Source organism: Notolabrus celidotus, chromosome 6 (genome assembly GCF_009762535.1).
Source record: "Notolabrus celidotus isolate fNotCel1 chromosome 6, fNotCel1.pri, whole genome shotgun sequence".
Classification (NCBI taxonomy): Eukaryota; Metazoa; Chordata; class Actinopteri; order Labriformes; family Labridae; genus Notolabrus; species Notolabrus celidotus.
Window position 1 is genome coordinate 16,994,938 of NC_048277.1, and position 13,116 is coordinate 17,008,053.

General features: G+C 41.8%; 1 protein-coding gene across 4 annotated transcripts in view; it reads right to left on the bottom strand.

Annotated features, from left to right (window-relative positions):
• itpr2 (inositol 1,4,5-trisphosphate receptor, type 2) overlaps positions 1-13,116 on the bottom strand; it is a 71,684-nt gene that overhangs the window by 16,353 nt on the left and 42,215 nt on the right. For all 4 annotated transcript variants that reach the window (XM_034685284.1, XM_034685282.1, XM_034685283.1 and 1 more), the window contains exons 38-48: positions 8,730-8,850; positions 8,246-8,433; positions 7,958-8,138; positions 6,929-7,182; positions 6,648-6,848; positions 6,074-6,184; positions 5,834-5,929; positions 5,590-5,709; positions 3,336-3,470; positions 3,017-3,209; positions 2,695-2,820 (exon numbers count right to left, since the gene is read on the bottom strand). In XM_034685284.1, the coding sequence (XP_034541175.1) occupies positions 2,695-2,820; positions 3,017-3,209; positions 3,336-3,470; positions 5,590-5,709; positions 5,834-5,929; positions 6,074-6,184; positions 6,648-6,848; positions 6,929-7,182; positions 7,958-8,138; positions 8,246-8,433; positions 8,730-8,850 (1,726 nt within the window). The remainder of the gene's footprint in view (positions 1-2,694; positions 2,821-3,016; positions 3,210-3,335; positions 3,471-5,589; positions 5,710-5,833; positions 5,930-6,073; positions 6,185-6,647; positions 6,849-6,928; positions 7,183-7,957; positions 8,139-8,245; positions 8,434-8,729; positions 8,851-13,116) is intronic.

Here is a 13,116-nt window from a genome sequence, read left to right on the forward strand (position 1 = left end):
AAAAATAATAAAAATAATAACAATAATAATAGTAATAATAATAATAATAATAATAACAATAATAATAATAATAGTAGTAATAATAATAATAATAATAATAATAATAATAACAATAATAATAATAATAATAATAATGATAACAATAATAATAATAATAATAATAATAACAATAATAATAGTAATGATAATAACAATAATAATAATAATATAGATTATACAATAGATATGCAAAGGTTGTAATTAGAGTTGATTAATAAAAACATATGACAGAGACATTGTTTAAAAATAGTTGTACTTTGAAAGCCTTTCTAAATAGGTGTGTTTTGAGACTGGATTTGAATGTGGTAAGTGAGGGAGAGAGTCTGAGGTGTTGGAGGAGAAATTTCCAGAGGGTGGGGGCAGCGACAGAGAAGGCCCTGTCCCCCCAGGTTCGGTGCTTGGGTTTGGTGAGAGGGTTGAGGAGGTTGGCATTAGTGGAACGGAGGTTGCGGGTGGGATTGTATGGCTGCAGAAGGTCGGTGAGGTAAGAGGGAGCTAGATAATGGAGGGCTTTGTAGGTGATAAGGAGGATAATGACCTGTATTCTGGAGTTGATGGTAAACCAATGGAGGTTCTGGAGGACTGGGGTGATGTCTCTGGAACAGGAGTGAGTGAGAAGGCGTGCAGCTGAGTTTTATGTATGTATTGTAATTTGTTGAGGAGGGTGTTGGGTGTACCGTAGAGGATGCTGTTGCAATAATCAAGTCTTGAGGTGATGAAGGCGTGGATGAGTGTTTCAGCAGCAGCGAAGGAAAGGGTGGGGCGGAGACGGGTGATGTTTTTGAGGTGGAAGAATGCAGTTTTTGAAATATTGTTAATATGACTTTCAAAGTTGAGTGACTGATCGAAAATGATACCAAGGTTCCGGATGTAGGTGGATGCTGGAACAGTTTGTCAATATCGAGTGAGAGGTCCGGGTAGGTGGTAGTGATGGAGTTTAGACCTATGATAAGAATTTTTGATTTACTGCAATTGAGTTTAAGGAAATTTGCTTGCATCCAGGAGTTTATTTCAGTGAGGCAGTTTGTGAGGGTGTAACATCTGTTACAGTTACCTGACACACCTGTTCACTGACATCAACAATTTTAACATAACAAAAGAATTTCCCCCAATGGGGGATCAAATAAAGTATATCTATATCTTATCTATACCTTATCTTTACACACCAATAAAGAAGATGAAAGTTGAAGTTGGCACTACAAAGGCAAGAACTGTACAGGACAGAGTATTATGTGCAAAGCATGCTGCATTGATGATCTCATATTTTACAATATAGGTCTCATTAGGCGAGTAAGTAAGAACAACTGTGTGGGTGTTCAGGGCTTTCAAATGAGCAACCTCAGGTGACACAGGACAGTTTATTTCACAGTGAAATCAAAGCTGCTAACAGGTCTTTTTACAACTCAAATTCTGAATGGTCATAGTTGGAGAAGCACTGCTACTAATGACGTCGACAATGGCTCTGTTCTATTTGAATATACAAATAAGCCATGACTGGGTGAGTGTGCATCAGCAATTAAAAGACCAGGATACTGAAAATGAAGCTGCTGAGTGAAATTCTGTCATCCTGTATTTTGTTATTTTCATTTTCTTTTTCAACAGTTTTTTTTTCATGCTGCTCTTTGTCCTTGTGATGTTTTTAACTGTTTTACACCTCGAAACAGATAAACATCCAGCATTATGACTGAGGTTGGGTCAGTTCATAGCTTAAATAGAAAGTCGTTGAACGGGGGCGCCGTTGAGCTCAGCGGTTAAATTGCCCGCTCCATTGACAGGCTTTGAATCTCAAAGTGGGCGTCCTGGGCTCACATTTGACCATCTGCCCTTTGTCACGTCATTCTCCACTCTATCTCCACAGATTCTTACTCTATCCATGGTTTCATCATAGGAATGAAGCCATAAAAAAAATCAAGACTTATCTTACAATAAGGAGTAATTAATTATATCAAGTATAGTATTTAAGTATATTGCAGCTTATCTATGAAGACAAAGAAGTGATTGTGCCTTTTATCAAATGCAGGAATATAACAGAAGGTCCGTATTATTTCTGATTGTTCAACTAAAAATAATAATACTGTGATTGTGTCTACATTTAAATAAATTGATAAGACACTGTTAAATTAAATGTTCACATTTTTCCAACTCTTTTTTGTTAAAACAATATTATTTCAACACCAAAAACTGTCTATTTTACTAACAATTCAGAAGCTACATGCTACATTGTAGCGATTGTTTGGAGGTCAAATAACTTTGATTGAGGTCCAGCTGTCGCAGTGAAAATGAAAAGGGAAAACTCTGGCTACTAGGCTAACTAAGAAACCAGTCTTGATCAAACCAAGATTATGTCCAGAGTTTGTTGCCTAGCTCAGGCATGAGCTTATACAGGGTCGGCTTGCACACACACACAAATGAATAGCACTTGTTTGTGTGTTATTTAAAAGTTGAGGATTTTGGCTGTTCCCACCCCAGGGGGGGCACGCCACCCCTCTAGACACACCTCTGGACACACCTCTGGACACACCTCTGGACACACCTCTGGACACACCTCTGCCTCAAACTCTCTGCAACACTGTCTCTCTAAACAATATCACCATCTAGATTCAGTCTCAAGCAAAAACATTAAACTGATCCACTATAGCTGTTGATAATTCTTACCTTCATCTCCGTCATCCCCAAAGGGGTAGAACACAGCCACAGCAATGTTGACCAAACAGGCCAGGTAGAAGGAGATGCTCCCCCACAGAGAGATGTGTCTCGAGAACCAGAACAGTGCCTTATTCTCTGCACAAACACACAGAAAGCGAAAGAGTACAGCAACACAGACACACAAAAAAATGTGCTGTAGGCATTTCAGTTTATCCTGCACTAACAATAACTAGTTTCTACGAATGGTAGTCACGATTTACCAATCTGAAGGATGCTTCCTCTGCCACCATCACTATTTTCCAAACACTGGATATAGAATGTAAAGACTTACTGCGGATCTTCTTCTGCCACCTCATCTCGTTGTAGAGGTTGTCAAACTGCTGGAAGAAGTCGTTAACCTTGCTGCCCTGGTCATCTCTCTCTGTGGTGGTGAACACTCGCACCTTGGACTCCTCAGTGAGATATTCGCAGATGTTAGGAACTGGGAACACGATCTGCTCCATGGTGCGATCGTGACGCACAATCTGAGGAAGAAATATACAAGTCCTTTTTACAACTTGAAAAATAGATGTGCTTTATTTACAAAGAAAAGTGTGATCAGCTTGTTAAATACAGTGTCAAGAGGAAGAAGTGCTGAGGTGAAGGTGTACCTCTATTTGAGCTGTGTGATTGGCAAAGTGATGTAGGGCATCATCCTTCTCATTGTCAGGATCAACTGCTGACGCTGCTCCCAACACCGACCCTGGTCTTAGGCTCTGCTGCAGGACCTTGTTGTGCCGTGCTAGCTGGAATTCAAAGAAAGTTAAACTTATTCAAGTTTTCATCTCTGATGGTACCAAAGCAAGGGACTTAAATCTGACTCCTAAGACCTCACTGGCTCAAGGATCAACAAGCCTTGAAAAAAAATGACACACAAAGAGTTTAGAATTGAATTTGGACACCTTCAACTGCGATTAACTTATGTTTGAACCTTACAACCATCTGTGACACTAAATACAATTGGAGTTCATGGCTATCTATCAGGAAGGTAAATACCTGGAACATCGCCTGCATAGTGAGGTTGTTTTATTTCCTTCCCTCATGTGTCATATCTTGAGCTCCCCATTTTATTTTGATACTTACCGCTGTCTATCATTTCTGATCTGTTTACTTCCTGCCCTTCTTTTCCCTCCTAAATTGCCTCACCTGTGTCTTGTTGTCTCCACTCCTCTAGTGTTTAGTCCCTTCCCTTCTGTGCCTGCTCCTCTTTTACCTCTGAGTCAGCGTTCCTGCCTTTTCCCTTAGGTTTCCCTAGTGTTTTGATCAGTGTTTTCTAAGTCTGACCTAGCCTTTTACCTCATGTTTTCGGATACCTTTGCTTGATCATTTTTGACCTCCTGTGTACTGCACCTTGTTTTTGATTAAACCAACTTTGAACTTTTTGATCTGTGTACTGAGTCTTGCATTTGGGTCAATTTCCATGCTTCATTTTTACAGAAACAAAAACGACTAAAGAACAGTCATGCATTTACATGGAACTGTTACAATTTAAATTAGGAAATCTTTAAACCAGGATACGTCAACTCCTCAGAAAACCAAAATAAATGGATTCTGTGATAATACATATATAATCTTTGTATGTTACTTATTAACACCTTGGTGAACACATTCTTGCGTTGAGAAAAACTCACTCTAAAAGACTCCTTACCCGTACTGACTGTATACTAATTTGTGATTCAGTACACATACACGTGCAGACATCTGGTTGTAGGGAGATGAAGTACATCATGCAAAAATAAAAATATGAACCTGTCCATTATTTAAAGTTGTAACCTGCTGAATTTTGCGCCTTTTTTATCAGTATGAAAACAAAAAGTAAACACTGTAATGGAAATGTATCTGTCTCTTTAGTCTTTGAACATTCCACTATGTTCACAAACTATTCCCCAACTGAGTCTGTCTGCCCTTTGCTGCTGAGCAGGAGGTGTACAGCTGGGACTATGAAGCGTTTTTTGTTCAAAACTGATGCCTTGTTTTCTTTTTTCCTCTTCTGCTTTTCTGTGAAAGTGAGTGAAGTTGAGCTGAAGTGTGTGCTACTGTGCCATAGAGGGAAATTATGAAAAGCACATAGTATGAACAGAACAGCAGTTGTGTAACAGTGGGTAATTAAAAGTTTCCTGTAATGCTGGATGGTTTCTGTTTCCTTCTCTTCCTCTTTTTGTTTTATTGACTAATTTCTCCTAAGTATATATATAATTTACCAAGTACTTCAACAAAAACAGAAGCTTTCTTTCTGTGGATATCATTGTTGCCCTTAACAAAATATGTAAGAATTGTACAGTCCCAAGCAGCAAAGACAAGATAATGTCTTGAAAAGACGCGTGATAAGATCACATCTAAGTTTTTGTGTCATCAGTAGAAATATGTGTCAGTCAACGATTTAAAATCCCCTCGCCATAAAATAATGAAACTAGCAGCCTGTTTGATAAAAATACTGTTTGACACGTGGCTTTAAGATGCAGAAGTGAAAACCTGTCAGACATCTTCTGACCCTTCAAACTGACAAAAACTACAGAGGAAGACAAACATGCACAAAACAACCACTTCCTCAATGACACCCTCACTTCTCTACTTTTGACGGCCTGGACAAGACAAACCACAAGTGATACGGTGACTAACGCCTGCTGCAGTGAACACCCACGTCTGCAGAATTGGTGTCACATCCCAAAAGATAATTTTAGAAATCTGGCAGAGTGATATGTTTGGCTTAGAGGAGACAAACAAAAGGAGGATGCAAGTGGTTACACACATACAGACTGGAGCTGTGCACGGCCCAGAGGTCGACAAAGGGTCATACATACAGAGAGAAGGAAATGCTGTAATACCTCTGTCACATACAAAATAAAGCTTAGGAATTTGGTTTACCTGATGGGCCAGGATGTAAATGTTGTGTCCGACGTCTCTGGGTTTGATCAGGTCTCCGGCGCTGTCCTCATCCTCTTCGCTCTCCAGACCCTGAGCGTACGCTTCCTTCATCACATCCACCTGACATGAAAATATATGAAAAGTAATTCCTAACTATCGTTTGTTTCCTCTTTTGAAACCAGATTCTGAATCATACAATGCTGTGCGGACATGTGTTTGTGTGTACATGCTGACAGACACTTACCAGTTCAGTCGGTCTCATCTTGTAGAGTATCTTCTCTGCGTTCTCACTGTCATGGCGGCTCTCCATAATAGCCAAAAGGAGCTTGGAGGCATTGTTCTACAACACAAGGATTGAACAAAGAGCTTCAACATTTTTAATACATACACAGACAGCAATACAGGCAAACACTACAATACAGAATACATGGATTTTCTATAGTAATGGTAATAATTGCCTCTCAGAGAGACACCTGCTGCTCACCTTGAGCTGCAGCACCAGATCCAGCCGGTGCTTCTCCAAGGGGTTGATGGAGTTCACAATCAGCGCTATAATAATGTCGATGCCGTTTGACTCGTGCTTGGCTATACAGGTCTGGAGTGATTGAAGACAACAACAAAATTCACCAGAAGAAGATGCTACAGAGGAAAGAGTGGTGCTGATCATTATTAAACAACAAGATAATATGATTGAATTCAGGGAAACTGGCCATGTCCTGGTGGTCAAATATGACTCATCTGAGTTGCTCTCAGAGTTGTGTTTTTGACCTTTCCCTTTGTTGGATGGGATTGTGGATAGAATCAGAAATGTGGAAGAGATAGTGGGAAATGGCAAGGGGCATGTTGCTGAGGGTCAGTGTTGTACCCAGGGTCTGCGGTTCTAAATACAAGAATTTACCATTACAATACTTGGGTTAGTGTTTTGTTTCTCTCCTGAGACTGACTTTAGGGTCAGAAGCTTGACACATCTTTTAGTTTCTATAGGGTTAGATCTTTGGTAAAATAAATTATCATCCTGTTCAACATCCAGTTATCAAGAGACCTTATCTCTTAACTACCTGGTTTTCATGGCAGGGTCCCTGGCAGTACTCTGTGATGGTCTCCAGGGTTTGGCGTACAAGGTCTACATTACTCTCATTGATATAAAGGCCGAGCAGCCCGAGACCTCCAGTTGTACTTCCACAGATACAGTCCAAGAACTGAAGAGTCTCGCACACCAGATTGTAGTTTGTCTTGTTGTTTTGGTTGCGTAGAAAGTTCTGGAAAAAAAAATAACTTCAGTTTACGAGTTGTTTATGTTCAACGTTCTTGTTCTTAATCATGAAAGAGGCTCAGGTACCTGCAGGTCTGAGTTGTGGTTCTCACAGAGCAGCTGCATGTAGCGCAAGATGGGTTTCATGATGGTAATGGAGGGGCTCATCTGAGTCTCCTCCAAAGCGTCTTCTGCACCGATTATCTCACTGTTTTGGCCCAGGCCTTCCAGGTCAGGATCCAGCTCCTTTCTGAAGGCACAGAAGGCCTTTGAGGTCACTGAGGAGGCCTCCTTCAGCTGCCCGCGCATGTCCTCCCTCATGTGAAGGCCTGAGTCTTTGCCTAGAGTACAAAATAGAGGTGAAAAATACACATAAGCATGTTGCTGTCTAATGACTGCACAGCTCAATAACATTATGCAGAAGATGGATATTTGTCAGTGCATGGGGAAAACAAGTACAATTTGTGACAGGTTGTCATTCAGATAAAGGTTATGGTATCAGTATCATCCAGACATCTTGGAAAACAAATTCAAAGACTCCCCCCTCTTACAAGAAGGCAATCACTGAGGGGGGCTCTGTTGCATGAAAGCACCCGATCTTGATACAATAGTCTTTTGATAAGCTTGTGATGTGAGCCCTCACATGTCCTCTGACATGTGACTGCAGGAACGGGAACAACAGTCTACAAAGAGATCAGCAGAGCAACAAAGATCATTCTGGATTTATCCTCCACTATTGTTTCAACTCAAGGCAATGGAAGTGAAGTTTTTCAAAGTTTTATTTCAGTCTTTTTGTGGCTTTTTACTCACTCCAGGTCTGTTTCTATGAAAAGGCTCACTGTGCTGCTGAGAACATGACCCCCATGACTCATTATGTCACTATAAGATGCTCACTTAAAGGTGCCTGACAGTAATATTAAATAGTTTTTTCCACTTTGAATAAACCTTACATACTTATTGCTATACTGCAACACACTGAATTGCCTGTGTCAAGTAGACGATATAGTATCATGTAGCAGAGATGATGAATGTGGAATAGCCACACTTGGGATACCATGTAGTGTTTGGCTATATTCCCGAAAAGAAAAGGTCACATGAGTCATCACTCATCTTTACCTTTCTTGAACCTGATGCCGCTGACGTCACAGTCATCGTCCCTTTTTCTGCAGCTGAGTTCAAACATGTTGACAGACACAGTGGCTCGGATTTCCTGCTGTGCCAGACGCATGCGGTCATAGAAAACCTTGAAGAACCTCTCTGACTTCTTCTGCTTGTAGAGCTGACTATAGAAGGAGTTCTGGTGACAAAGAAGAGTGGTTATAAACAAATGAAGATCTGAGTCTTTGAGAGTGTGCATGTCAGTCATGCAATGTGCACTGAATCAAAGGATTATGTGATCCTCACCTGTATCTGTGTGTTTCCCCCCTGCAGAAGGGCGATTCCCAGCAGAATGCTCTCCTCAAACACTCGGTCATTCTTGGTGTTGACAATGAGGTCGATCACCAGCTCTGATGTTCCGACATTGTCCAAGAGACACTGGATCTCCATCATACTGCTGCCGGGCTTGTCAGAGTCCAGCATGGGAGAACCTCCTGCAGAGATTATATATCAGCATTTAACACTTTTTTGCTCAAAAAAAAGTAAAACTCTACTCTCTTTTCTTATCGTTTTTATATTTTTCTCTGTCTACATTCCATGAGTGCTTTCTACAAAAGTATTGTTTATGCATTTCTTTAGGAATCGCTTAAGCCAGATCCAAAGTCTGCCTGCATTTGTCAAATAGCTCTTCTCCAAAGAAGAAGAAAGCTGTCATGTCAGTCGCTGTTGTTTCCTCTGCAGTGAGCGGTTATTGTGGTGTCTAACAGGGTTTATTTGGGGTTCTCAGTACCTCCAGATGACGGCTTGACAAAGCCGCCAGATGAGCTGTTTCCACTCCCCAGCTCTGACTTGGAAAGAAGCTTTTGATTTCCAAAGTAGCGTGTGAGGAGAATCTTTCTCAACTCCTTTCCCTGTGGAGACAGAAATCAAGATGTTAAATCCATATCACAGTCTGAGAGAGAACAAGCCTCAAACAAGGAAATTCACCTTTTTGAAAAAAGCAGCACTTCGTGAGCCTTAACCATAAAAATAACCTCAAAACACGTGTTCAAATGTCCCATCCAAGAGAACATTTTCACTTTTTTTTCACTGCTGCAAAATCGCAAAATCATCCAAACAAGAGGGCTAAGGGCTTTCATCTGACACCTTATGGGAATGATAACTGCCATCACAAAAAATGAAGCATGACAATGTTAATGGTCTCATAACTGAATTCTGACTGAGATGTCAACAAAGACAGAAAAGTTACAACAATAACTTATAAAAAATCTTTCATTCCATTTTGAACACATTAGGCCACAGTGTCAATGTGTGACATCGACTTTCTTTCCCCCAACAGTTAGAACACCAGATAATTGATTTCAGTGATTGTGAAAGTGCATCCAGTAAGTGGACAGAGATCAGAAGTGGAAAAAAGAACAAAAAACTAAAGCAAAAGCAAAACTCTTACACTGTCAATGTGAAACCCACTTAAAGTATATAGCAGGGTTCCCACTCTTTTCCAGAGATCATTTTCCAGGACATTTCCAGGACATTTTCATTGATGATCAAGCTGGTATGACCGTCTAAATTTAGTTCCTAATTTAGTTCCTAAATAGTCTAATACGTTCCTCTCAGTGGAAGTCTACATTGAAAGACATGTAGTCTATGGCTATCAATGAAATCATCTCTTACATACTTAAAAATGATGGCAAATTGATAATAGAATAATGCAACCACAGATGTACAGCACTTCACTTTATTAGTGCAACCAAGTAACAATAATGGGCAACTCTCATCTCAGCTTTCTCTTTTCTCAAAAAATATTAAATGAGCTAAGAAAAAAACAAAAGAGCCTGCAAAGGAATCAGGAAGCTGCCTTACTGAAATAAATAAATAATAATAATGATCAGAGGATCAGTGCTTTAATGACCTAAATAGATCTGAATGACAAAAATGGCCACAAATGTTTCTCAACTCAACTCAGACTCAAAATATACCTGCTTAATCATGATATTCATCCTGCTAAGTGGTCGATATAAAACAAAGCAAATGTCAGGTTTTTTTATTTGAGTTACCGTAAACTCTGAAAAAATCGCACCGGTGTAAAGACGCACTCTGTATTTGAAGATCTCAGTGATTTAAAAAAATGTAAACTGTCTTCCTGCATGGCGATGTCTATTATGATCAGCGATGTCTACAATGTGGAGTTTCTGTGCAGCTGTGTCGCTCTTTTTGTTCCGTTTGTTTTCACTATCGGGAGTTTGCACTCCTACTAGCTAGAGCAGGGGTTCTCAAACTTTTTGGAGCCAGGGACCCCTTACAGGTGAGAAAATTTTCCATGGCCCCCTCATAATTGTAAAACAGATTAAGTACATTAATGATGTGTCATGATCAAAAGCTGCGGCTCTGAGAGCCGATGCTTTATAGTGAATCATAAGAGCCGGCTCACATCAAGAGAGAGCCGGCTCACAGTTTTTTCCTTTCACTGCTTAGCTCTCACAGTGCTCAGCCCCAGCTCTGCTCACAGCAGAACTTTGTTTTGATTGGTCAGCATGGCGGCCATGCGGCCAATCATATGTGAGGATATAGGATACAGGTGATGGAGGGGAGGCTGTGTATCCTGGCTACATCTGTTCCTTCAGAGAGAGTCTTCTTGAAGACCGGGCAAATACTCACTGAGAGGAGAAATCGGATCAGCCCATCCAAGCTGAGGCATCAGATTTTTCTCAATGCCAACCTGAGGACATTAATAATGTTTGCTCGAGTTTGGTTCTGGTTCTGTTTGCTTGAGTTTGGTTCTGGTTCTGTTTGCTCGAGTTTGGTTCTGGTTTAGTTTGCTTGAGTTTGGTTCTGGTTTTGGTTCTGTTTGCTTGAGTTTGGTTCTGGTTTTGGCTCAGTTTGCTTGAGTTCAGTTCTGGTTCTGTTCTGGTATGGTTCTGTTCTGGTTCTGTTCTGGTTCGATTCTGGTTCGTTTCTGGTATGGTTCTGGTTTGGTTCTGGTACGGTTCTGGTTCGGTTCTGGTATGGTTCTGGTTCGGTTCGGTTCTGGTTCAGTTTTGGTTCGGTTCTGGTTCAAGTCTCGTTCAGTTCTGGTATGGTTCTGGTTCGGTTCGGTTCTGGTTCGGTTCTGGTTCTGTTCCGGTTCGGTTCTGGTACGGCTCTGGTTCGGTTCTGGTTCGGGTCTGGTTCGGCTCTGGTTCGGCTCTGGTTCGGTGCTGGTTTGGTTTTGGTTCTGTTCTGGTTCGGTTTTGCTCTGGTTCTGGTTCAGTTTTGGTAGGGTTCTGGTTCGGTTCTGGTTTGGGTCTGGTTCAGTTCTGGTTCGGTTCTGGTTCGGTTCTTGTTCGGTTCTGGTTGAGTTTGATTCTGGTTCTGTTTGCATGAGTTTGGTTCTGTATGCTTAAGTTTAGTTCTGGTTCTAAACCTAACCCTAACCCTAACCCTAATCCTAACCCTAATCATAACCCTAACCCTAACCCTAACCCTAATCATAATCCTAACCCTATTCCTAATCCTAACCCTAACCCTAACCCTAACCCTAATCGCAACCCTAACCCTAACCCTAATCACAACCCTAATCATAACCCTAACCCTAACCCTAAACCTAATCATAATCCTAACCCTATTCCTAATCCTAACCCTAACCCTAATCACAACCCTAACCCTAATCACAACCCTAACCCTAATCACAACCCTAACCCTAACCCCAACCCTAACCCTAATCACAACCCTAACCCTAATCGCAACCCTAACCCTAACCCCAACCCTAACCCTAGCCCTAACCCTAATCACAACCCTAACCCCAACCCTAATCACAACCCCAACCCTAACCCTAATCACAACCCTAACCCTAACCCCAACCCTAACCCTAGCCCTAACCCTAATCATAACCCTAACCCCAACCCTAATCACAACACTAACCCTAACCCTAATCACAACCCTAACCCTAATCACAACCCTAACCCTTATCACAACCCTAACCCTAATCACAACCCTAACCCTAACCCCAACCCTAACCCTAATCACAACCCTAACCCTAATCGCAACCCTAACCCTAATCACAACCCTAGCCCTAACCCTAATCACAACCCTAACCCTAACCCCAACCCTAACCCTAATCACAACCCTGACCCCAACCCTAACCCTAATCACAGCCCTAACCCTAATCACAACCCTAACCCCAACCCTAGCCCTAACCCTAATCAGAACCCTAACCCTAATCACAACCCTGACCCCAACCCTAACCCTAATCACAGCCCTAACCCTAATCACAACCCTAACCCCAAACCTAACCCTAATCACAGCCCTAACCCTAATCACAACCCTAACCCCAACCCTAATCACAACACTAACCCTAGCCCTAATCACAACCCTAACCCTAATCACAACCCTAACCCTAATCACAACCCTAACCCTAACCCCAACCCTAACCCTAACCCCAACCCTAACCCTAACCCTAGCCCTAACCCTAATCACAACCCTAACCCCAACCCTAATCCCAACACTAACCCTAACCCTAATCACAACCCTAACCCTAACCCTAATCACAACCCTAACCCTTATCACAACCCTAACCCTAATCACAACCCTAACCCTAACCCCAACCCTAACCCTAATCACAACCCTAACCCTAATCGCAAGCCTAACCCTAATCACAACCCTAACCCCAACCCTAACCCTAGCCCTAATCACAACCCTAACCCTAATCACAACCCTAACCCTAACCCTAATCACAACCCTGACCCTAACCCTAATCACAACCCTAACCCCAACCCTAATCACAGCCCTAACCCCAACCCTAATCACAACCCTAACCCTAATCACAAGCCTAACCCCAACCCTAACCCTAATAACAAGCCTAACCCCAACGCTAACCCTAATCACAACCCTAACCCCAACCCTAGCCCTAACCCTAGCCCTAACCCTAATCACAACCCTAACCCCAACCCTAACCCTAACCCTAATCACAACCCTAACCCTAATCACAACCCTAATCATAACCCTAACCCCAACCCTAATCACAACCCTAACCCTAATCACAACCCTAACCCCAACCCTAATCACAGCCCTAACCCCAACCCTAATCACAACCCTAACCCTAATCACAACCCTAACCCTAACCCCAACCCTAACCCTAATCACAACCCTAACCCCAACCCTAACCCTAGCCCTAATCACAACTCTAACCCTAATCACAT